The sequence below is a fragment of the Bos grunniens genome, chromosome 15 (genome assembly GCF_055505025.1).
Source record: "Bos grunniens cultivar Pamir isolate PY7600 chromosome 15, Bosgru_T2T1.0, whole genome shotgun sequence".
In the NCBI taxonomy this organism is placed as follows: domain Eukaryota; kingdom Metazoa; phylum Chordata; class Mammalia; order Artiodactyla; family Bovidae; genus Bos; species Bos grunniens.
The window spans coordinates 48025464-48052632 of NC_141179.1; the positions used below are offsets into that span (position 1 = coordinate 48025464).

The 27169-nt window shown below is 36.5% G+C and overlaps 1 protein-coding gene and 1 pseudogene across 1 annotated transcript; one reads left to right on the forward strand and one right to left on the reverse strand.

The window, feature by feature from the left end:
* The first annotated feature begins 4394 nt into the window (after positions 1-4394).
* On the forward strand, positions 4395-5368 carry LOC147357931 (olfactory receptor 52N5-like). The gene has a single exon (XM_086341991.1). It carries the CDS (start codon positions 4403-4405, stop codon positions 5366-5368), a length of 966 nt encoding a protein of 321 aa, XP_086198117.1. The 5' UTR covers positions 4395-4402.
* Positions 5369-10264: 4896 nt separating this feature from the next.
* Positions 10265-11513, reverse strand: LOC147357932 (olfactory receptor 56B2-like; annotated as a pseudogene).
* Between the last annotated feature and the right edge of the window lie 15656 nt (positions 11514-27169).

The following is a 27169-nucleotide window of genomic DNA, read 5'->3' on the forward strand; positions in this document are numbered from 1 at the left end:
TGAGCTGGTATGCAAACTGGCTGTTTATGCACAAGGTAAACCTAAAATAGCCCGAGGAGGCACAGAAGACCCTTATGCTAAATGCTGAAGGTGCGTTGCCTAGCCCTTGGTGGATGCTTAATGAAATTTCTAAAAAATGTAACAAATGGAAGTGCTTAATTTAGATTCCATACACTTGAAATATTCAGTGTCAATGATAGCATTGTGTATCACTAAAAAAGTAAATTTGATATTTCAAGAAAAACATTTAGAATAACAATAACAAAGAGTGAAACTATCTCAGAGAACTTAGAACTTTCTTTTCAGGATTCAGCATTTTCTCTCACATTCCTCTCCAAAGGATCATGGAAAGGATTCTTCATATGCCTGACAGAATTTTAGTCTGTGTCTCAGAATCTAAATTCCTAAAAATCGCTGTCCTGGGCCATCTCTAGAGAAACAGCATAAAGGTTTTTTAAAAACTGAGAAGCATGCTTTCTTAGGGCCTAAGCAGTACCTGATTCATTCTGATTTTGAGGGGATGGATGCTGAGGTCAAACAATAATCTAAATATGCCTGTTTTCCATTATAAACAGCCACAGGAAGCAATGGGTGCTGCATACTATTTTCAACAAATAATGGCTGCCTAGTGCGGGATGAGGGAACAGGAGAAGAAGCAGCAATAGCATTAGTCCCTGTACTTCCCGTCAGGTCCTGCAGGCTTAGACTCTGGATCAGGTAATGGCATGTATTATCATCAAGGAGGGAACGTGAGGTGGTATTGTATAGCACAGCACAGTGTAGGATGCTTTTTGTAGTACTGTGTGCTGCCTTGCCTCTTTCATTGAAAAAAGCTCAGTGCAAGATCAAAAATACACTTTGAGGTGGATCTCTCTTCCTGTGATTTAGTCATTGTACTTCCAATACTTTTCTCTATTCTGTCTCCTTAATACTTTCCTAGAATCACAGGCAAAAATAAGGAAGTGGGAGAGATTCTGGGTAAGTCTGAATAGTATTTACCTTCACCTTTAAAAGAGAAAGTATGGATCATCCCACAATCATCCCACAACACAATCCTCTTGTTCTTTGTGTAGATGACTGGGAAACTGGGCAAGGAGAAATTTTAAGAAGCAGGAGACTTAGACATCCCTAGTTTGAAACACGGAGGCTCATATTCCTCCAGAGATAACAAGCCAGTAAACAAACACAAAAACAAATAAATAAGATTGATTCACAACCTGTTAGTTTTTGTAAAGGATTTAGTTTAGTGAAACAGATGTGAAGTCTGAGATAGAAAAACCTAGATTTCACTTTGAATTAATCACTATTATCTTTCGGTTCGGTTCAGTTCATTTGCTCAGTCGTGTCCGACTCTTTGCGACCCCATGGACTGCAGCATGCCAGGTCTCCCTGTCCATCACCAACTCGCGGAGTTCACCCAAACTCATGTCCATTGAGTCAGTGATGCCATCCAATCATCCCATCCTCTGTTGTCCCCTTCTTCTCCTGCCTTCAATCTTTCCCAGCATCAGGGTCTTTTCAAATGAGTCAGTTCTTCGCATGAGGTGGCCAAAGTATTGGAGTTTCAGCTTCAGCATCAGTCCTTCCAATGAACACTCAGGACTGATCTCCTTTAGGATGGACTGGTTGGATCTCCTTGCTGTCCAGGGGACTCTCAAGAGTCTTCTCCAACACCACAGTTCAAAAGCATCAATTCTTTCGTGCTCAGCTTTCTTTATAGTCCAACTCTTGCATCCATACACGACTACTGGAAAAACCATAACCTTGACTAGATGGACCTTTGTCGGCAAAGTAATGTCTCTGCTTTTTAATATGCTGTCTAGGTTGGTCATAACTTTCCTTCCAAGGAGTAAGCATCTTCTAATTTCATGGCTGAAGTCACCATCTGCAGTGTTTTGGAGCCCTTCAAAATATTGTCAGCCACTGTTTCCACTGTTTCCCCATCTATTTGCCATGATGTGATGGGACCAGATGTCATGGTCTTAGTTTTCTGAATGTTGAGCTTTAAGCCAACTTTTTCACTCTCCTCTTTCACTTTCATCAACAGGCCCTTTAGTTCTTCTTCACTTTCTGCCATAAGGGTGGTATCATCTGCATATCTGAGGTATTTGATATTTCCCCCGGCAATCTTAATTCCAGCTTGTGCTTCATCCAGACCAGCCTTTCTCATGAGGCAGGGAAATTAAACATCCTGGCCCTGTCCCTGGGTCAGGGAACTTAATGACAGTAACTTACCCTGGAGTCTGGGATGCCTGGTCCTTTTTGAAGGAAGTGACATTCTGTCTCACTATTCAAAGAAGACATATCAAGAAAGCTATATGGTGGATAGGTCTTCAAATAAGGGAAATAAATTGAACAAAGTCAACATAGGCTAGAGGTATATGCTGTAGCTGAAATTTGCAAGTGGTCACCAAAGTTTAAGCATGAAATGCTAAGTTATGAGATACTGTGATCATATATTACATCATCCAAACGAGGATACTCTTGAGTGCTTAAGGAATGGAAAGAAATAACTTGGGAGTCTTTAGGGTTTTCTATGTAGAGGATCCTGTCATCTGCAAACAGTGAGAGTTTTACTTCTTCTTTTCCAATTTGGATTCCTTTTATTTCTTTTTCTGCTCTGATTGCTGTGGCCAAAACTTCCAAAACTATGTTGAATAGTAATGGTGAAAGTGGGCACCCTTGTCTTGTTCCTGACTTTAGAGGAAATGCTTTCAGTTTTTCACCATTGAGGATAATGTTTGCTGTGGGTTTGTCATATGTAGCTTTTATTATGTTGAGGTATGTTCTTTCTATTCCTGCTTTCTGGAGAGTTTTTATGATAAATGGATGTTGAATTTTGTCAAAGGCTATCTCTGCATCTATTGAGATAATCATATGGTTTTTATTTTTCAATTTGTTAATGTGGTGTATAACATTGATTGATTTGCAGATATTGAAGGAGGGAGGAGGGTTCAGGATGGGGAACACAGGTATACCTGTGGCAGATTCATTTTGATATTTGGCAAAACTAATACAATATTGTAAAGTTTAAAAATAAAATAAAATTTAAATTAAAAAAATAAATAAACAGGTTGACAATAAAAAAAAAAAGGAATAACATGGGAAAGAGAAGATAAAAACTAAAGTTTACTTTATTTAATGACATGCCAAGAAATTTGAGCTCTATATTCAAATTGTTAAGGAGACTTTGAAGATTACCAAGTAGGATTAAAATGTCTTCAAAAGTATCTACAGAACGTATTTGCTTTGAAAAATACAAAAGATTATACAAATAAATGAGTGGATGTAGCTGGTGGTCTTTAAAAGACAGCTAAGAGTGGTAATAGGAAGGAAGGACTGATAATAAAATTATTTCTGGATTACAAATACAGCTTTTCCCCTGACTAAGGATAGAATACAGATAGTATATGTGCTGAGATGACCTGGACAAAATAAAAACTAAGATACTTTGAGTTATAAGGAAATATATGTATCCAAGATAAGCTAGAGGCACACCTGAGAAGGTCACAAAGATGTTGGTAGATCGTGTGTTAGACATCATTATCTAAAAAGCAGAAAGTAATGGAGCTTATTTTGCCATGGGATAGAGGCTGAAATGATTTAGTCTTGGATATGAAGAATGTAAACTGTCTGTGGAAATTTAAGATAGAAATATCTAGTGTGCATTTAGAAGGGATACTCATGAATTGTGACATAGATTGCTTATACATTACTTGTCTGAAAATTATCTTTATGTTGGTTACACCTGAGGTTATGAATCTAGTTTTGCTTGATATTCAACATTATTCTGGAGAAGGCAATTGCAACACACTCCAGTACTCTTGCCTGGACAATCCCAGGAATGGAGGAGCCTGGTAGGCTGCAGTCCATGGAGTCTGTGAGAGTCGGATGCGACTGAGCTTCACTTTCACTTTTCACTTTCATGCATTGGAGAAGGAAATAACAACCCACTCCAGCGTTCTTGCCTGGAGAATCCCACGGACGGGGGAGCCTGGTGGGCTGCTGTCTATGGGGTCGCACAGAGCTGGACGCTACCGAAGCGACTTAGCAGCAGCAGCAGCAACATTATTCAATCTTTCTCTACCTCAGTATCTTCTTTTATTTGCTGACAAAACAAAAACTACAATTTTGCAATTGTGGCTCTAAAATTACATTTATATTGTTTACAAAACTTTAAAAATATTCTTTAATATTTATTTATTCAATAAACTGTGCATTTTCATAATCACTATTATTCAAAGTTGTTGGTACTGTTATAAATGTAATTTTATGCCAAACTGAAGTCTACCTTCTCAAGGATGATCTAAACTAAATTTCTTTCTTTTTTTTTTTTTTTATTTCTTCTCCTAGGGTACAAACATATGGGTGGAAAAAATAGAGTCTCCTTATTGAATCAGTTATGTTGGTTTCCAACAATTCATATATGCCCCCAAAATATTTTATTCTTAATGGAATTCCTGGTCTGGAAAGAGTACATGTGTGGATCTCCCTCCCATTCTGCACAATGTATATCATCTCCCTTCTGGGAAACCTTGGCCTTGTGTATCTCATTCATCATGAGGAGTCCTTACATCATCCAATGTATTTTTTTCTGGCAATGCTCTCCCTCGTTGATCTCTTTACCTGTACCACTACCCTACCCAATGCACTCTGCATCTTCTGGTTCAATCTCAAGGAAATTAACTTCAATGCTTGTTTAGTCCAGATGTTCTTTGTCCATGGGTTCACAGGTGTGGAGTCTGGGGTGCTCATGCTCATGGCTCTGGACCGCTATGTGGCCATTTGCTACCCACTGCGCTATGCTACCATACTCACTAACCCTATCATTGCCAAAGCTGGACTTGTCACCTTCCTGAGGGGTGCATTGCTGATGATTCCTTTTCCATTCTTGGTTAAGCGTTTGCCCTTCTGCCAAAGCAATATTATCTCCCATACATATTGTGACCACATGTCAGTGGTGAAGTTATCCTGCGCCAGTATCAAGGTCAATGTCATCTATGGTCTGGTGGTTGCCCTCCTGATCGGAGTGTTTGATATCAGCTGCATATCTGTATCATACACTATGATCCTTCGGGCAGTGGTCAGTCTCTCCTCAGCAGACGCTCGGCAGAAAGCCTTCAGCACCTGCACTGCCCATATATCTGCCATTATTGTCACTTATGTTCCAGCATTCTTCACTTTCTTTACCCACCGTTTTGGAGGACACGCTATTCCCTCTTCTCTTCACATCATTGTGGCTAATCTTTATCTTCTTCTTCCTCCAGCTCTCAACCCCATTGTTTATGGGGTAAAGACAAAACAGATTCGAGACAATGTCATAAAGTTCTTCCAGGGTGAGAAAGGTGCAAGTACTCAGGACAAGTGAAATGAGATAGAATAAAGATGAATGAAAAACAACAAAGGAGAAACTCATGTGTGATATTGTGTCTTTTCTATGAACTGTTTTATTCAAGTACAGTGGGAAAAGTTACAGATAATTCTGGATTTATATTCCAGTGACTCCCCATATTTTTTTCCTCTATCACTAGTTTGAACCAAGTCATTGATATTGGTTTCTCACACCTTTCATCTTAATGTATTCATGTAGGATATTTTCTTAACCTTTTGAGAGTTAAGTGTCTTGTCTGTGATTATAATCTTCCTTTGTTGTTCAATTGTTAAGTCATGTCCAACTGTCTTGCAACCACATGGACTGTAGCCTGCCAGACTCTTCTGTCCATGGGATTTCCCAGGCAAGCATAGTGGAGTGGGTTGCCATTTCCTTCTCTATGTAATCGTCCTTATGGATAAGAAATTAAATGGCTTTTCAGGACATTTTCCAGGCTAGGCAGTCATTGAAGTTAAAATTCAGTTTATGAATTACACTGATAATATACAGGCAAAATGTCAGTCACTGCTTTTTTTTTAAAAATGGCACTTAGTAAACATCATATTGTAAAAAGCAAGCAGACCAATTTACTGAAGAAATAAATATGCAATCTATAGCTTAGCTTTAAAAAACAATACATGCAATATACATCTCAAAACAGCTATGTTGTTTCAGAATATGGATTTATTTTTCCTTTATTGATATTGAGGCTTTTTCTGTATTAAATAAAATGACATCTATAATGCCAATGGAAACTACATAAGTAATTCTCACAACTACCAATTTTATAAAAACATCTTGGATATAACCTCTCCACTGTAATTCCCAATGAAAAATTTATTTTTCTTGGTTCACTGATAATCAATAATCTACCTTACTTCTCCCCTTCTACCTCAGGAGTTTCTAATGCAACATGCATTAAGGTGTTGTCCATGGAGCCCTAAGAACCTCAAGACCATTTGAGAAAAGATGTGTGAAGTGACAATAATTTTCATAGAAATATTAAGGCATTTTTGGCCTTTTTTCAGTTTCATTCTCTTACTAATGTACAAAGGGATTTTCTAGAGTCCATATGATGTGAGATTATCGCTGTAAAAATTAAGTATGTCCACATTTGGGAGATCTGCATAGCACAGTGAGCCAATATTTCCAAATGACAAATTTTGATCCCAACCAGGGAATTGAATCCATATCTTCTGCATTGGTAGACACATTCTTTACTGCTGAGCAATCAGGGAAGCCCTATCTCTTAATTTATTTGTGCTCTATTCATAAGAATTCAGCTCTTAAATATGAGATAAAAATCCTATTTATGTCCTTCATCTTTTCTTTTCATAGTTCTAGTGTTTATTATTAAAACTGATTTTATTGTTACATAAGAACAACTTTATGCTCCATTTGCAATTCATTTGCAAAATTCTCAATGATCCAAGCTTATACCAAATATTGTAGTATTGACCATAATTACATTAGACTTTTTCCAAAGTGAATTTTAAATGATTTCAATACATTAGAGTTTAAGTTTTGTGGAAACTGGGCTCATATTATTCTGTGGGAGACTTATATTAACACAAGAACATGGTCACTTATTTATAAGTACAGTTATCATACTACATGTTGCCTATTCCCATTTCTAAACTATAAAAAAAGCTTCTTCCTCACTAGTCAGTTCTCAATTTTACACCTCATTTCTTTTCCTAATATGATGGTTTGTTTCTCCAAGTAGATTTTCTTATCTAAAATGGATAAATGCAGTCACAACTAAATGCCTCTAGAAATGAAGCAATTATATTAGATTCTCATCCTGAGAACAATGGGAAGGTAGGTGAAAAGCAACCACTGTGATCATGAAGAACTATTTTCTTGTATTTCCCCCACTTCTAGTTACAGGGGTTGATTCATACCTGACATCCACCATGAAAGAACCAAAGGATCCTATTTGCTTTTAGAAAAATCACTACATAGTCATTATGGGAAGTCACACTGAATTGCAGTCTGAGAAATGGGCAAAAACATTTTCAGAAAATTTAGTCTTTTACAGCACTTCTGCCCTTAAATGTGGGGTGGAATCAAGCCAGGGTTTCTGAGGATACAATAATGAATTCATGTACACTCAAAGTCTCTCTCTGCTTTATCCTATCACAACCAACAGCAGCAAATATCCTACTCTTAATCCCACGTTCATATGTCCTTTAATACCTTAGTTTCTGGATAGCAAAATAGCTGAATGCAATTGGGTCCAGGTGTTCAGGACATCAGTAAAAAAAACAAAACAAAACAAAACAAAACAAAACAAAAAACACTACTCCATAATAGCTGTACATTACTGTCCTCAACTTTTAAATCCCTTGATATTTGTACTATTGAATTGAATATTTAGAGATTAGGATGACTGTTATATATCCCAGAGGATAAGTGCAAAACACTCGAGATGCAAGTACTGGTATGGGAATTAAGCTAATTTTAATTAAAGAAGGAAAAATGTGGAAATTTTCCATTCTTACTATGAAGTGATACGTAAGTAAGAGTATTTTTTATCTGCATGTTTCTATATTTGTGTGCTTTTGTCTGAGATATATAAATACAGAAATGAAAATGATCATAATTTAATGAGCATTAGACATTTTAATATGTATTTTTAGTTCTTTTTGTGTCAAAATGTAAGCACACAGTTGAAAATATTTACAATGTTTTTGAAAGTTTCAATCACTCACATGTACATTTGTTTATGTGTTCCTTTGTATATCTATCTTACTTTCAAGTGAGGATAATGATAAATATTATGACACTTTAGAAGTTCATCAAAATTTCAGGCTTAGTCTGCTTAGATATTCAGTTAGGAAAATTTAGATGCCCAAATTTGAGATAATAATGATGATGGTGTTAATATCAAAAACAATAATAAAGCACAACTGATTCTAAATTTATATTCTTTAATTAGACAATAAAAGTAGTGGGTCTAAAAAAGATTTCAGAATTAGATAAATCTAAACCTTAAATTCTATAATGTAAAGAACCCCTGTGCCAATGCAGGAGTCCTGAGTTCGATCCCTGGGTCAGGAAGATCCCCTGAAGGAAGAAAACTTCAAGAAGGAAGTGCAGCCAACTCCACTTTTCTTGCCTGGAAAATTCCATGGACAGAGGAGCCTGACAGGCTACAGTCCATGGGATCAGAAGGAGTCGGAAATGATGGACATGCATGCACACATACCACATCTTTATCCATTCATCTGTTGATTGATGCTTATGTTGGTTCCATGTCTTGTTATTGTAAATAGTGCTACTATGAACAGTGGAGGGGCATGTGCTGATACATTTTTAGTATATATTTTCTACATATGAGTTTGAAAATAATGCTTGAAAAATATCATATTAAAACATAGTTATGGAATTTTCAATTGACATTATAGAATAAGCAATTTTAAAACACGATTATTCATCAGTATTATAAATAAAAGTGTGATCTTGTTTTTACATAATATATTTGACATTTTTCTATTCTTGGACATGTATGTTCCTTTAACTTATAGGAAATAATGCAATAAATACATACGTTGAAAATAAATTTTGTACTATGTTTTCATTTTATTATTTCTTATAGAAGTGAAAATTACATACAATCAAACTACCCATTTATATGATTTAAGAGTGCACAGCACTATATTGACAGCGCTGTGCAAACTTCAGCACTGTGTAATCCAAGAACAGTTTCAATTCCTCAAAAAGTAATCCATAACTATTCCTCAGTCACTCCAAATTAAACAGTGTCCCCAGTCCCTGGAAACAGTCAATTTACTTTCTGATTCAATAGATATACCTATTCTGGACACTGATATAATGAAGTTATACAAGTTGTAGCATTTTTGGTATGTTTGCTTGTTTTTTTATTTTTTTCACTTAGCAGAATTCTTTCATCAATGCAACAACATGTACTCATACTTTGTCCTTGTGAGGAATGATAATGATCTCTTGTGGTTATGCTCATAAACTCAGCAGGTGATGGATATTTGGATGCTTCCTATTGTTTTGGCAGATAATGTTGCTATGAACATTAGTGTACATAGTTTTGCTTTAACTTCTGTTTTGAATATTTTAGGTATAGACTAAGAATTGAATTTCTGAATAAGTTTGGAATTGTGCTCAACTTTTTGATTAGTTGTCAAGCTATTTTCCTCATTTATGATGTGACTTGATATTTCCACCATTAATATACAAGGGCTCCAATGTATCCACAAAGGTGCCATAACTTGTTAATATCATTAAAAAAGAATATATCCATTTAAGAATATATAGGGTATTTTATTGTGGTTTTGACCTGTGTTCATCAAATGACTAAGGATGTTGGGGATCTCTTCCTGTGCTTGTTGGCCTTTGCATGTCTTCTTTAGAGAAATGTACATTCAAGTATTTGGTCTTATATTATATCTATTATTATAAAAAAGATAATAATACACATCATAAAATCAATACACAGATGGCAGGAGTGAGTGTTAACCTGTCAGCAATTATATGAGAAGTACATGGATAAATACTTCCATTAAAGAGAAGAAAATGGCAGGTGTCTGTGCTAACGAATGCGATTAAATGCTGTCCAGTGTTTAACCAGGACAACTAGGTAAGAAAGTGAAGTGTTTATTCAACTTATCTGTCTCTTGGATTTCTTGAGGCGGTCATCACTGTGTTATTCTTGATGAAGATTTTCTTTGAAAAACATGGTTAAATTATCGGTTTTACTATTTTTTATAAAGTTTCATTAGCTGTAACCAATTACTTATACTAACTGGAAATGTCAGTGTTTCTTAGTTATTCTGTCATCTGCAATCCTTGGAGGATCTAATATATGTGTGTGTGTGTGTGTGTTGGAAAATTACAAAGGTGAGCGTTCTCTCCAAATTAGTTGCCTTTGAAATCCAGCTTAAGAACCTTATATAAACCCTGTCTGAGCTCTTTGTTTTTGAGTACCTAGACCATGGGGTTCAGGGCAGAGGGAAAAACATTTTTGATACATTGAGTAGAACTGGGATGAAGAGAAATGTCATTGCTGCACTGTGGGTAACGGAAATGATAATGATGGTTGTGTAGAAGAAACTGATTAGAATGAGGTTGGCAAGTGCAGGTACTTAAGGCCTTGTATACAGCTGCTGCTGAATTCAGAGAAGGCGATGGCACCCCACTCCAGTACTCTTGCCTGGAAAATCCCATGGACAGAGGAGCCTTTTAGACTGCAGTCCATGGGGTCGCTAGCAGTCGGACACGATTGAGCGACTTCACTTTCACTTTTCACTTTCATGCATTGGAGGAGGAAATGGCAACCCACTCCAGTGTTCTTGCCTGGGAAATCCCAGGGACGGGGGAGGCTAGCGGGCTGCTGTCTATGGGGTCGCACAGAGTAGGACACGACTGAAGCGACTTAGCAGCAGCAGCAGGTGCTGAATTCAGCTTTAACACAGAATTAAGAATCAAAGCATACATAGGATATAAAAATCAAACTCAAGTCATTACCCATGAATGTCCACGGGAGAAATAGCTGGTAGATACTGTTGATTGTCCTGTAATCACAGGATGGACTAGTGACGCCAAGATTAGAGCACAGGCAGTGCTCAAGTTGTTTTTTTGAGCAATAGTCTCTCTGAGCAGCCAACACAGGCACTGGAATTGTAAGAAGGATGTTTCTGAGTGTCATGAACACAGTGGCTTTGACCACAAAAGAGTCAGTAATTATGGATGAATAGTGTAGTGGTCAACAAATGGCTATGTATCTATCTACAGCCATGAGGACAAAGATTCCTGATTCCATGCCCATAACACAATGTATGACATACATCTGCACAAAGCATTCAGGGAGTTGGATGGTGTTAGCACTGAACCACAAGATGACCAAAATCTTGGGCATGATGTTGGTAGCCAGGCCTGTGTCAACCACAGCCAGGATGCCGAGGAAATAATACATAGGCCAGTGCAGTGTTGCCTTCTGATTGGTGATGATCAGGATAAGGATGTTGGCACTGAGAGCTAAGAGGTACAGCAGGGGCAGGGGCAGGGAAAGCCAGTGCTGCCAGCTGTGAATGCCTGAGAATCCCAACAGAATGAACTCATAGACCTGGATTTTTGAGCTCTTGGAGTGTCTGAGATCCTGGAACATCTTCACTAAGAGGAAAACTATTCAACATGACAATCTTAATAATTTCTCTGACAGTGTTTGAATAGGAATTACCCAGATCCATGATATTGTAGGTGGTGATGGCATGGAGTTACTGTAACTTTAAAATTCTGGTAAAGAATCTGCTTACGGTGCAGGAGACCTGGTTTCAACCCCTGGGTCAGGAAGATTCCCTGGAGAAGGAAATGGCCACCCACTCCAATATTCTTAACTGGAGAATTCCATGGACAGAGGAGCCTGTTAGGCTACAGTCCATGGAGCTTCAAAGAGTCAGACACTGACTGAGCACCTAACAGTATTCACACTAATTCTCATCCCAGCACTAAAATTTATTGTATATTTCCAGTGAAACAGGAACTGTGGCAGTTCATTATATGTTAATTCAGCTAATCAAAACTCTAACATCAAACCATTAGGCAGTTCACATTACTTTCAACTTCTCATGATTGAGGAATAGAACTTTAGAGAAAATCAGCACCTTGGTTGTTATCTTCAGCCTGGAAGTCATGGAAACTGGAGAAGAGGAAAGTCCTCTGATATCATAGCTTGGACTCTTGAATTTGGTTTTGCTAAAGTGTTGGATTATGCTGTTTAGTTGCTAAGTCAAGTCCAACTCTTTTGAGACCCCACATACTGTAGCATGGCAAACTCAACCCATGGGATTTCCCTGGGCTGTAGTGGATTGCTATTTCCTTCTCCAAGGGAATCTTTCTGACTTGGGGATTGAATCCATGTTTCCTGCTTGACAGGCAGATTCTTTACCACTGAGCCATCAGGGAAGTGTTTGATTATCAGAGACATAATGAATGCAATGAATGTAGAGATTTTTATGCATAAAGACATTCAAGTAGCAGATTAGAATGTATGACATTGAAAATAACTTTTCAAACACTCGAGATTTTGTGAAATAATCATGTGAATTATTTAATTTTAATTGAAATGTATGAATTAATTTAGTATACATATAAATTCTAGTTAGGAAACTGGTGTTAAAAATTGCTCATACTTGTCCAAAATTGATTAACAGTAAAAGAAATGTGATTTAGGGCTCTCACTTATACACAATTGATTCTATTCTGTTTTTTAATAACTTTCCCCTGCTGCTGCTGCTAAGTCGTTTCAATCGTGTCCAACTCTGTGCAACCACATAGACGGCAGCCCACCAGGCTCCGCCATCCCTGGGATTCTCCAGGCAAGAAACACTGGAGTGGGTTGCTATTTCCTCCTCCAATGCATGAAAGTAAAAAGTGAAAGTGAAGTCACTCAGTCGTGTCCGACTCTTTACGACCCCATGGACAGCAGCCTACAAAGCTCCTCTGTCCATGGTATTTTCCAGGCAAGAGTACTGGAGTGGGTTGCCATTGCCTTCTCTGAACTTTTCCCTACTTGACTAATTTTGATTCTTGGAGCATTCTAGATAGTCATAAAGCAAAGAATGGAGCATCAGACCTTCAAAAATTTATATGAGATAAATATTTTGAAAACTACATGACTAAATCAAGTTAGTGTATATCTACATTAATTTATTAATTTAATCATTTAATCTAAAAATGGGAACAAATTTTTACATCAATTTTCCCTAAATATTTGCTCTTTATTACTTTTTCCTTTCAATAATTTACATCTTAAGAATGCATTTCAAGATATCAAATATTTGAAAAATATTATGGTTTTAAATTATGGTATCTACAGTACAACAGAGTGGATATACACCTGCTGAGTATATTCATCTTAATCCAAGTGATGACATTCTATCATATTGATAACAAAGAATAGTAGATTAAAGAAGTTACATATTTATACATATTGTTCTTTTCTACTTCATATGTATTATTTTAATAACTTCTAAATGTCAATAGTTTATTTGTGTAGTCTGCATTGTCTTTATCTTTAATACTGGAATTATTTCTCAAATGTCATACTGTTTTGACTACTAATTGACTATTAACCCACACATTTCAGAAAGCTGATTTCAGAAAAATACCTACCCATCTGCATCCAGGAAAAATATGTAACTGGTTTTCAGTGTTCCTGATATTGAGTAGTAGAAGGACACTGTCTGACTTACACCTAAATATGAGTATTGGATTCACCTTCTCATTTTTTAAATTTATTTTTTAATTGAAGGATAATTGCTTTACAGAATTTTGAGGTTTTTAGTCAAATCTCAACATGAATCAGCCATAGGGATACATATATCCCCTTCCTTTCGAAACTGCCTCCCATCTCCCCCTGCTTCCCACCCCTCTAGGTTGATACAGAACCCCTGTTTGAGTTTCCTGAGCCATACAGAAAACTCCCATTGGCCATCTATTTTACATATGGCAATGCAAGTTTCCATGTTACTCTTTCCATACATCTCACCCTCTCCTCCCCTCTCCCAATGTTCATAAGTCTGTTCTCTATGTCTGTTTCTCCATTTTGCCCTATAAATAAATTCTTCAGTACCATTTTTCTAGATTCCCTATATATGCATTAGAATATGGCATTTATCTTTTTCTGACTCACTTCACTGTATAATAGGTTCTAGGTTCATCTACTTCATTAGAACTGACTCAAATGTGTTCCTTTTTATGGCTGAGTAATATTCCATTGTGTATATATACCACAACTTCTTTATCCATTCATCTGTCAAAGGACATCTAGGTTGCTTCCATGTTCTAGCTATTGTAAATAGTGCTGCAATGAACAACAGGATACATGTGTCTCTTTCAGTTCTGGTTTCCTCAGGGTATATGCCTAGGATTGGAATTGCTGGGTCACATGGTGGTTTTATTCCTAGTTTTTTAGGAATTTTTTTTTTTTTTGATGTCTCATCCCCAGGCTTCATCACACCTGATATATTTGCATTCATAGCGCATATTAATGTTCTCTCCCAAAGAATAAATTTTCAGTCATCATAAGAGGGTTGACAACATTATTTAAAATAGTGAGGGAATCAAGATATAAAGTTGTCATATATTAATTTTTCTACCTGCTTCCCTGTTTTATCTTCAGGTATTCACAATGAAAGATGAAAGTTTAGATACTGCAAAAAGTAACTTGTTTGAAAGTAGCAAAGTAACATAGAATGAACTACTTGATGAGTTCTCTTCAAAGACTTTCCTTGTGCCATGACAAATTCTTTTTTGTTTGTTTGTTTTTTATTTTATTTTTTAACTTTACAATATTGTATTGGTTTTGACATATATCAATTTTTAGAGTCATAAAGAAGTAGAGGGCAATAAAAGTAAGCAAAATTTTGGAGGAGATTCTGAGAATTTTCAAAGACAAAAGAGAAATGGTCTTAACTGAGTCATGGTGGGGATTTGGCTAGATCAGTTTTTTCTTCCTTTTTTCCTTTCTTCCATTCTTTCTTTTTTCTTACTCTTTATTCTGGTGATATTTGCTATTTCTTACTGATATTATTATGTTCACTGATATTATGACATATCATATAATATTATATGATATGTTCACCAATATTATTATCTTTGTGATTTTGAAATATTCTGTTATATTTTGGCCCCTCCTACCACCAAATCTAACTTTAAGCATGAACTTCCTTAGAAATATTCAGCTCTCTCTCAGAAAGGACAGGAGCCAACATTTGAATTTTCTAATATTGAGTTTGCCAAAAAATATCATTCAGGTTTTCCTTAGGATATTATAAATAAACCCAAACAAACATTTGGCCAACTCAATATGATGTAGTTGCAAAAAAAGATAGGCTTTCTAGGTAAGAAATAAATCTATCTGTGGATCAATATCTCTTTCTATTTTAAAATCATGATATTAAAAAATATAGATATCTTGAATTCTCCAGAATGTAACCAAAATGTTAATATTTGGAAACAACGTTCAGTTCAGTCACTCAGTAGTGTCTGACTCTTTGTGACCCCATGGAGTGCAGCATGCCAGGCTTCCCAGTCCATCGCCAACTCCTGGAGTTTACTCAAACTCATGTCCATTGAGTTGGTGATTTCATCCAACCATCTCACCCTCTGTCATCCCCTTCTCCTGCCTTCAATCTTTCCAAGCATCAGGATGTTTTCAAATGAGCCAGTTCTTCGCATCATTGGCCAAAGTATTGCAGTTTCAGCTTTAGCATCAGTCCTTCCAATGAATATTCAGAACTGATTTCCTTTAGGATGGATTGGTTGGATCTCCTTACTGTCCAAATGACTCTCAAGAGTCTGCTCCAACACCACAGTTCAAAAGCATCAATTCTTTTTTATTTATAGTCTAACTCTCACATCCATACGTGACTACTAGAAAAACCATAGCTTTGACTAGATGGACCTTTGTTGGCAATGTAATGTCTCTGCTTTTTACTATGCTCTCTAGGCTGATCATAATTTTTCTTTCAAGGAGCAAGGGTATTTTGATTTCATGTCTGCAGTCACCTTCTACAGTGATTTTGGATCCCCCCCAAATAATGTGTCACTGTTTCCATTGTTTCCCCATCTATTTCCCATCAAGTGATGGGACCAGATGCCACGATCTTCTTTTTCTGAATGTTGAGCTTTAAGCCAACTTTTTCACTTTCTTCTTTCAGTTTCATCAAGAGGCTCTTTAGTTCCTCTTCACTTTCTGCCATAAGGGTGGTGTCATCTGCATATCTGAGGTTATTGATATTTCTCCCAGCAATCTTGATTCCAGCTTGTGCTTCATCCAGTCTGATATTTCATATGATATACTCTGCATATAAGTTAAATAAGCAGGGTGACAATATACAGTCTTGAAATACTCTTTCCTATTTAGAATCAGTCTGTTGTTCCACGTCCAGTTCTAACTGTTGCTTCTTGACCTGCATACAGATTTCTCAAGAGGAAGATCAGGTATTTCCAACCCTTTAAGAATTTTCCACAGTTTGTTGTGATTCACACAGTCAAAGGCTTTGGCATAGTCAATAAAGCAGAAGTAGATGTTTTTCTGGAACTCTCGCTTTTTCAATGATGCAACATGTGTTGGCAATTTGATCACAAAGTATTTATGTTAATATTTGCATTGTTAGCAAGCTGGCATGCATGTACTTGATATCAAAAAATATTTTTAAGTGGATGAACAGGTTAATAAATAAATCAAATTTTATAAGACTTTAAGAATCATTACACTGGTTTTTAAATATTTTTTTGAAGTATAAGAAGAACCACCAAGAAAACACCTCAGAATGGGAGAAAATAATAGCAAATGAAAAAATAGACAAAGGGTAAATTTCTAAAATATACAAGCAGCTCAAGCAACTCTCTACCACATAAACAAGCAATCCAATCAAAAAGTGAGCAGAAGACTTAGATATTTCTCCAAAGAAGACATACTGATGGCTAATAAACACATGAAGAGATGCTCAATGTAGCTCATTATTAGAGAAATGTAACTCAAAACTGCAATGAGATATCTCCTTACACCTATCAGAGTGGCCATCATCAAAAGATCTCCAAACAGTAAGAGGGTATGAAGAAAAGGAAACCCACTTGCACTGCTGGTGGGGATATAAACTGATAAAGTCACTATGGAAGACAGTATAGAGATTTCTTAAAAAACTAGGACTAAAATTACCATGCATGCCTGTGTGCATGCTGTTACTTCAGTCGTGTCTGACTCTTTGTGACCCAATGGACTCTAGCCCACCAGGCTAGAATCCCACCATGGGATTCTCCAGGCAAGAACACTGGAGTGGGTTGCCATGCCCCTCTCCAGGGATCTTCTTGACCCAGGGATCATTTCTGTGTCTCTTATTTCTCCTTCATTGGCAGGTGGGTTCTTTACCATTAGTGATATCTGGGAAACCCATAAAATTAACCCATAAAACCCATAAAATTAACATATGACCCAACAAACCCACTATTGGGCATATATCTTGAGGAAACCACAATTGAAAAAGACACATGAGAACACTTGCTAACACCATACACAAAAATAAACTCAAAATGGATTAAAGATCTAAACATAAGACCAGAAACTATAAAACTCTTAGAGGAGACCATAGGCAAAACACTCTCTGACATACATCACAGCAGGATCCTCTATGACCCACATCCCAGAATATTGGAAATAAAAGCAAAAATAAACAAATGGGATCTAATTAAAATTAAAAGCTTCTGCATAACAAAAGAAACTATAAGCAAGGTGAAAAGACAACCCTCAGAATGGGAGAAAATAATAGCAAATGAAGCAACTGACAAACAACTAATCTCAAAAATATACAAGCAACTCCTGCAGCTCAATTCCAGAAAAATAAATGACCCAACCAAAAAATGGGCCAAAGAACTAAATAGACATTTCTCCAAAGAAGACATACAGATGGCTAACAAACACATGAAAAGATGCCCAACATCACTCATTATCCGAGAAATGCAAATCAAAACCACAATGAGGTACCATTTCACGCCAGTCAGAATGGCTGTGATCCAAAAGTCTACAAGCAATAAATGCTGAAGAGAAATGATGTGGAGAAAAGGGAACCTTCTTACACTGTTGGTGGGAATGCAAACTAGTACAGCCACTATGGAGAACAGTGTGGAGATTCCTTAAAGAACTGGAAATAGAACTGCCTTATGATCCAGCAATCCCACTGCTGGGCATACACACCGAGGAAACCAGAATTGAAAGAGACACGTGTACCCCAATGTTCATCGCAGCACTGTTTATAATAGCCAGGGCATGGAAGCAACCTAGATGTCCATCAGCAGATGAATGGATAAGAAAGCCGTGGTACATATACACAATGAAGTATTACTGAGCCGTTAAAAAAATACATTTGAATCAGTTCTAATGAGGTGGATGAAACTGGAGCCTATTATACAGAGCGAAGTAATCCAGAAAGAAAAACACCAATACAGTATACTAACGCATATATATGGAATTTAGAAAGATGGTAACAACAACCCTGTATGCGAGACAGCAAAAGACACAGATGTACAGAACAGTCTTTTGGACTCTGTGGGAGAGGGAGAGGGTGGGATGATTTGGGAGAATGGCATTGAAACATGTATATATCATATAAGAAACAAATCGCCAGTCCAGGTTCGATGCAGGATACAAGAAGCTTGGGGCTGCTGCACTGGGATGACCCAGAGGGATGGTATGGGGAGGGATGTGGGAGGGGGGTTCAGGATGAGGAACATGTGTACACCCGTGGTGGATGCATGTTGATGTATGCAAAACCAATACAATGTTGTAAATTAAAAAAAAATTTTTTTAAATAATTAATCTAAAAAAATTAATAATACTGGATTCCTCAGTGTGTATGCCCAGTAGTGGGATTGCTGGGTCATAAACAGTTCTATTTCCAGTTTTTTAAGGAATCTCCACACTGTTCTCCATAGTGGCTGTACTAGTTTGCATTCCCACTAACAATGTAAGGTTCCCTTTTCTCCACACCCTTTCCAGCATTTATTGCTTGTAGACTTTTGGATCGCAGCCATTCTGACTGGCGTGAAATGGTACCTCATTGTGGTTTTGATTTGCATTTCTCTGATAATGAGTGATGTTGAGCCTCTTTTCATGTGTTTGTTAGCCATCTGTATGTCTTCTTTGGAGAAATGTCTGTTTAGTTCTTTGGCCCCTTTTTTGATTGGGTCACTTATTTTTCTGGAATTGATCTACAGGAGTTGCTTGTATATTTTGAGATTAGTTGTTTGTCAGTTACTTCATTTGTTATTTTTTTATCCCATTCTGAAGGCTGTCTTTTCACCTTTTTGTTACAATTAAATAGAACATTGCATGCGTATCTCATCAGAATGAACTCAGAGACCTGGAACTTTGAGCGTTTGGAGTCTCTAAGATCCTGAAACTTCTTTCACCAAAAGGAAAAATATTCAAAATTATTATTATTAATAATTCCTCTGACAGTGTTTGAAAATTAGCAACCTACATTCACCATATTGTAGGTGATAGTGGTGAGTAGTCATTGTATTAATATTTTCTTATTCTCACTACCATATTAGCACATATTGGATATTTCTAATGAAACAGGAACTCTTATACCATATTATGTGCTAATTTAGTTAATCTAAACTAAAATTTCTTAGTTTTAGCATACCATTTCACATTTTCCCCATATTCTTCTAACCAGGAAGTAAAACATTAGAGAAAATCAGGAGCTTGGTCACTATCTTCAGCTGGAAATGATGGAAAGTGGACAAGATGAAAGCCCTGATATCACAATTTGGACTCTTGAATTTTGTTTTTATAAAGTGTTGGATTCTTATAAACAACATATGGAATGAGTGTAGATATTTTTATCTATCAGATTAATTAGGGAACAGATTAGAATATATGATATTGTTTGAAAATAACTGTTTTCAAGGACTTCAGATTCTGATAAATAAATATGAGTGTTTTTTAATTTTAATTGAAATGTTTGAGGTAATTTTGTATACATAGGTTTAGTGAGGAATCTTTTGTCAAAAATTGCTAATGACCTGTCCAAAACCAAGTAATAAAGAGACAGCGATGTTATTTCTCAACATTCAGAAAACTAAGATCACGGCATTTGGTCCCATCACTTCATGGGAAATATATGGGAAAACAGTGGAAACAGTGTCAGACTTTATTTTCTGGGGCTCCAAAATCACTGCAGATGGTGACTGCAGCCATGAAATTAAAAGATGCTTACTCCTTGGAAGGAAAGTTATGACCAACCTAGATTGCATATTCAAAAGCAGAGACATTACTTTGCCAACAAAGGTCCATCTAGTCAAGGCTATGGTTTTACCAGTAGTCATGTATGATGTGAGAGTTGGACTGCGAAGAAAGCTGAGTGCCGAAGATTGATGCTTTTGAACTGTGATGTTGGAGGACTCTTGAGAGTCCCTTGTACTGCAAGGAGATCCAACCAGTCCATCCTAAAGGAGATCACTCCTGGGTGTTCATTGGAAGGACTGACTCTGAAGCTGAAACTCCAATACATTGGCCACCTGATGAGAAGAGCTGACTCATTTGAAAAGACCCTAATGCTGGAAAAGATTGAGGGCAGGAGGAGAAGCGGACGACAGAGGATGAGATAGTTGGATGGCATCACCGACTCAACGGACATGGGTTTGGGTGAACTGAAGGAGCTGGTAATGGGGCAGAGAGGCCTGGTGTGCTGTGGTTCATGGGGTCGCAGAGTCGTACACAACTGAGCGACTGAACTGAACTGAGACAGGGAAGCCTTGAGCTTCCCAGGTGGCATTAGTGGTAAAGGACCCAGCTGCCAATACATGAGGCACAAGAGACACAGTTCCATCCCTGGGTCAGGAAAATCCCCTGGAAAAGGAGATGGCAACCCACTCCAGTATTCTAGCCTGGAGAATCTCATGAACAGAGGAGCCTGGTGGGCTACGGTCCATAGGGTCAAAAAGTTGGACAGAACTGAAATGACTTAGTACCCACTGCAAGCAAACTGTAGCTGACTAGGTTCCTCTGTGCATGGGATTTCGCAGGCAAGAATGCTAGACTGGGTTGCTGTTTCCTTCTCTAGGGGATCTTCCCCACCCATGTCTCCTGCATTGGCAGGAGGATTCTTTCCCACTGAAACACCAAGGAAATCCAAGAGAGTAGTTAAGTGTTTAAAATACTGTATGAGTCAGAGTTATAAAGTTGTTACTTATTTTTTTACCTACATCCTGTTTTATCTTTATGTATTCACAATGAAAGAGGACAGTTTAGATACTGCAAGAAACAACTTCTTTGGAAGTAGCTAGGCAACATAATATGAACTACTTAATAAGAGCCTCTTCAAAGACCTTTCTTGTGCTATAACAAATTCTTGGACTCATAAAGGAGCAGGTAGAAATGAAATCAAGCAAAACTTTGCAGGCAATCAGGGGATTTTTCAAATAGCAAAAGACCAATAGTTATAAGACCAATGATCTTACAACTGAATCATGGTTAAAGTTCTGTTAAATCAGTTTCTTTTTTTGTTTTTCTTTCTTTCTTTTTAAAATTTTTTTTTCTGTTGTTAGATATTTCTTATTCAAAATCTCCAATAGTTTTAGCTTTGTGGTTCTTCAGTTTTCTATTCTATTTTGTACCCTCCCACCTCCACTCCAGCTTCAAGCATTACCTGCTTTAGCAATATCAACTTTGTCTGAGAGAGGACAAGGAACCATCCTTTGAATCTTTGTCTGCCTGCCAATGTAGGAGATATCAGGGACATGGGTTGATCCCTGTGGTCAGGAGGAACCCCTGGAATAGTAAATGAAAACCCACTCTAGTATTCTTGCCTGGAAAATTCCAAGGACAGATGAGCCTGACAGGCTACAGTCTGTGGGGTCACAAGGAATCAGACATGACTGAGTACTGAACACACAAACACACAAATGAGGAGGACTTTGTAGGTAAGGAATATGTTTGCCTATGGATCTATATCTCTTTCTATTTTAACATCATGATATTATAAAACACATTGATAACTTGAATCCACCAGAATTTAACAAAAAATTATTATTTGTGCATAATATTTTTATATTTGCATTTTTTATTAAGATATAATGCATATATTTGATATCAATAAATTTTTTAGAGTTAATGAACAGGTTACTAAATAAATTATTCACATTTTATGACTTTAAGAATTATTATTCTGTATTTTAATTGCTGCCTTTTCAAAAGTATAAAAGGAACCATCAGGAAAAATAGAACTATAATATCTCTTTCAAATCAACAGAAAAATTTAAATTCTCAAAGCAATTCCCTAATATAAAGTATATATAATAAAAACACTTTCAAAAATGCAAGGAAAATATGCAGCAGCAATCAAAACAAATTGTTTAGGTTTGGAAATAAATTTCAATCAGTAAAACAATACTGCTAGTTGGAGTTATTTCACCCTGATTATTTGCAAATGCTTACACAATAAAATACATATCAGTAAGTAACTATATATATAAATGACAAAAAGAGTGTGAACTAAAAATACACAAAGTTTTTTGGAAATAAAAATTATATAAACCAAACACATACTCCCCCCAAAAGGGAGGAAATAGACACACAAACAAAATAGACACTCAAACAAGTAAATGTTGGGTAAGATCACCTTGGTAAAGCAATAGATGATATGTTTACACACAGCAGTTAATCCTCAGTATATCACATTGTTCAATTTCCATGTTCATATGATTGTCCACAAGCAAAATAATAAAATATATTGAAATTATCTAGTTTATTAGTATGTGGAATAAATTTCAAAATTGTGGAATTCACTTAAAGCAGCCAAAATTTATTAACTAATCCTCAAATTCCTGTTTAATAACACTGGTGTGGACTCTAACAATGGCATTGTGGAAGCTAACAATGGCAAGGCTAACAGAAGCCTTGCAATTTGTGTTTTTGACAAATAATATGAGTTTACAATATACTAAGAATGTGTTTCTTACAAACCAAAACTGTCATCAGGTTTCTTTCTTTTCAGGCTTGTAAATATTTTTCTGATGTTTACATGCCATTACACTTTTCACATTTCTTTTAAATTTTCAGTAAGAGACAAAACTGTAGCAATTCATATATGTGCGTAGGTATATTTGCACACATATATAATGATTACTGTTGAATAAGAAAGAATTTGAAGTGTATTATTGACTAGTGTAGACAGATTTTCAAAGTTGTTGAAAAACTAGGATCTTACTTGTTTCTTCCTCTCAATACCTTTGAACTGTCAACTCTTATCTCTTTGTCCATGAAATACAGGTAGAGAAAGCCAGCCTTGGAATTCTCCAGACAAGAATACTGGAGTGAGTAGCCATTCCCTTCTCCAGGGGATCTTCTGAACCCAGGGATTGAACCCTGGTCTCCTGTATTGTAGGTGGATTCTTTACTGTCTGAGCCACCAGGGAAGCCCAGAAAAAGCACTGATTTAAAAAAAAAAAATCACTGAGAATAGCAAATATATCTCTGCGGTCATTTGTGCTCTATTTCTAAGGATACAGTTCCTAAAGATGAGATAAATATCCTATTTATGTCCTTCTTGTTTCCTTTTAAAAGTTCTAGTGTCGATTATTAAAGCTGGTTTTCTTGTTACATGAGAAATCTACGTTCATTTGGAATACATTTACAATACTCTAAGTTAACAAGCCAAGCTTAAACCAAATATTGTAGTACTGATCATAATTACATAGTCATAAGTTGCTCAGTCGTGTCCAACTCTTTGCGACCCCATGGACTGTAACCTACCAGGCTTCTCCGTCCATGGGATTTTCCAGGCCAGAATACTGGACTGGGTTGCCATTTCCTTCTCCAGGAGATCTTCACAACCCAGGGATTGAACCGGGGTCTCCCACATTATAGGCAGACGCTTTACCATCTGAGCCACCAGGGAAGTCCATTAATTACATAAGACTTTCCAAAACAAATTTAAAATGATTGCAATACATTATAACTTAAGTTTTCTGCAAGGAAAATGGGCTCATGTTGTTCTGTGGGAGACAAGTGTGTTGAAGTTATGACATTAACACAAGAACATGGTCACTTATTTATAAGTACAATTATTGTACCACCTGTTGCCTCTTCCTGTTTCTAAAATCCTTAGAAATGTTTGTTTCCTCACTAATCAGTTCTCAATTTTACATTCCATGTTCTTTTTCTAATATGGTTGTTTATTCCTCCTCCCAGTAGATTTTCCTACATAAATTTAATAAAATTCAGTCACAAATAAGTATCTCTAAAAATAAACTATGTAAATTAGATTCTTAATCTGAGATCAGTCGGAGGGTAGGTAAATTACAAGAGTCCTGTGACTATGATCAAGAGCTATTCTCTTGCTGTTTTCCCATTCTTCATTAAACGGCTGTGCTTCTTTCTTGATATTACCACAACAGAGCCAAAAAAGATTACCATTTGCTTAGAAAAATAACTAGATATTCATAATAAACATGGAAAAATGTACTGTATTGTAATCTGAGAAGAGAAGTAAATATTTTCCCATGAAAATCCAGTCTTTCTGAACATTTCAGCCTTCAAATTGGTAGATGGAATCGTACCTGAAGTTGTGTGGATATAATAATCAGTTATTATAAATCCCAAAACTCCTCACACTTTTTACTGCCTCCTGCTGCTGCTGCTAAGTCGCTTCAATCGTGTCCGACTCTGTGCAACCCCATAGACAGCAGCTCACCAGGCTCTGGCGTCCCTGGAATTCTCCAGGCAAGAACGCTGGAGTGGGTTGCCAGTTCCTTCTCCAATAGGGAATTTTAAAAGTTTCTGCCTCTACTCCCACCATTGTAAGTCCTTTAGTACCTTAGTTTCTGGAAAGCCAAACAGTGAGTTGAATGCAATCTGCTCCAGGTGTTCAGGATATTGGTTTAAAAAAATCAAGAATGTACAATATATATACATTCAAGTCCTCAACTACTAAATCTTTTGACATTTGCACTATAGGACTGAATATTTTTAAGATGTGTTATGTATCCTAGGGAATATTGTAAAACACTTGAGATACAGGTACTGATTTGGGAATTAAGCTAACCCCTATTGAAAAAGGAGCAGTGGAAGTTTCTATTCTCACTGCCTAGAAGATAACACATGGAGAATAAATTAATCTGTATGTATCTACTCCAGTACTCTTGCCTGGAAAATACCATGGACGGGGCAGCCTGGTAGGCTGCAGTCCATGGGGTCCCTAAGAGTCGGACATGACTGAGTGATTTCACTTTCACTTTTTGCTTTCATGCATTGGAGAAGGAAATGGCAACCCACTCCAGTGTTCTTGCCTTGAGAATCCCAGGAACGGGGGAGCCTGATTTCTATGGGGTCGCACAGAGTTGGACACGACTGAGGTGACTTAGCAGCAGCAGCAGCAGCAGCAGCAGCAGCAGGGATTTTAATGTTTATTCAAGAATTCTCTTCCTTCCCTTGTAAGGATGTTCAGAGGTTTTAATCTCACACACATTCCTATTTCTTTTTACATTCACTTTTTTTTCTTGCATGTGAGGATGATCATGAATATTATGGAAATGTATAACTCCATCAATAGTTCAGGCTTATTATGTTAGTAATATTTTGATGCCTAAGTTTTGAGATAATAATGATGTTGATGATAACATAAAAAATAATAAAACACAAAGGATTCTAGTTACGTATGCATTAATTAGACATTGAAAGCAACACTTGTATTTTTTACTATTTGGAAAAATCATTTTAGAAGTAGATAAATCAGATACTTTAAATTTTATAATGTAGAATTAACTGTTGGCACATTTTTAAATATATATTTTCTATGTGTATGTTAGTCAGTCGCATCTGACTATGACCCCATAGATTGTAGCCTGCCAGGGTCCTCTGCCCATGGAATTCTCCAGGCAAGAACACTGGAGTGGGTTGCCATGGCTTCCTCCAGAGGATCTTCCTGACATAGTGATTGAATTCGGATCTCCTACATTGCAGGCAGATTCTTTACCATCTGAACTCCCAGGGAAGCCCATATATTTGCTATATGTATATATTGGAAAAGGAAATGGCAACCCATTCCAGTATTCTTTCCCAGTGAATCCCATGGACAGAGGAGCCTGGCAGGCTACTATCCATGAGGTTGCAAGAATCAGACACACCTTAACAACTAAAGAGAAAGAGAGAGATGTATATACATGGGCTTCTATATTGACAAAAGTTCTGGTAATAACTACTAAAAAATAAATTGTACCATTTTAAATTGATGTTAAATGATAAGTAAATTATTTTAACCATTTTCCATATATAGAGAGACATATATGCATACATAGAGAGAGACATATATACATACATAGGGAGAGACACAGAGAGAACAGTCATTTTTCTTTTTTGCATTTTATCATTTTTTTTATTGAAGTGAAATTCACATGCCACATAAAATAGCACTCAAAAATGCACAACTGAGTACCTTTTGGTACATTCAAAGTGCTGCACAACCGTCAGCACAATACTATTTCAAAACATTTCCATTACCACAAAAGAAATATCTGTAGCATTAATCAGTAACTGCTTATTAATTTGTCACTTCTCTTCTTACCAAGGACTATTTTTTGTTGTTGTTGTTCAATGGATTCCCTTTTCTGGAGATTTGATGTAATTGAAAGCATGCAACTTGTAGCCTTTAGTGTCTGTCTTTTTTATTTAGCATGCTTTTTTTCAAATTTTATTTACACAAGAACATGTATCAGAACTTCATCCTTTTTATGGATGAATAATAATTCCTGAAATGGATATGCTTAATATTGTTTATCTATTAAACAACTGATATTCAACAGCATTTGACTTCTTTCAACTTTTTGATTAACAATGATACTATGAATGTTTCTACATAAAATTTTTGCTGCAGCTGTGTTAAGTTGTCTGATTATATGCTTAGGAGTTAAATTTCTGAGTCATATGGTGACTACTTTTAAATTGAGTAATTACTAAACATTTTTCCACAGTGCCTGTGTGATTTTTACATAGTCTCCATCAATGTATAATAATGCCATGTTTCAAAATATTGCCAATATCTGCTAAATTTAAAACAAAATAGTAATCATTTAGGGTATACATTAATTATCCTAAACTTATTGTGATTATTGTTGTTTTGATTTTAATTTAATGATGTTGAAATCTTTTCATATATTTGCTGGCACCTCATATCTTCTTTAGAGAAGTGTCTCCTCAAGTTCTTTGATCATTTAAAAATGGTAAAACACCTCAGAAAGAGACACAAATATCTGGAG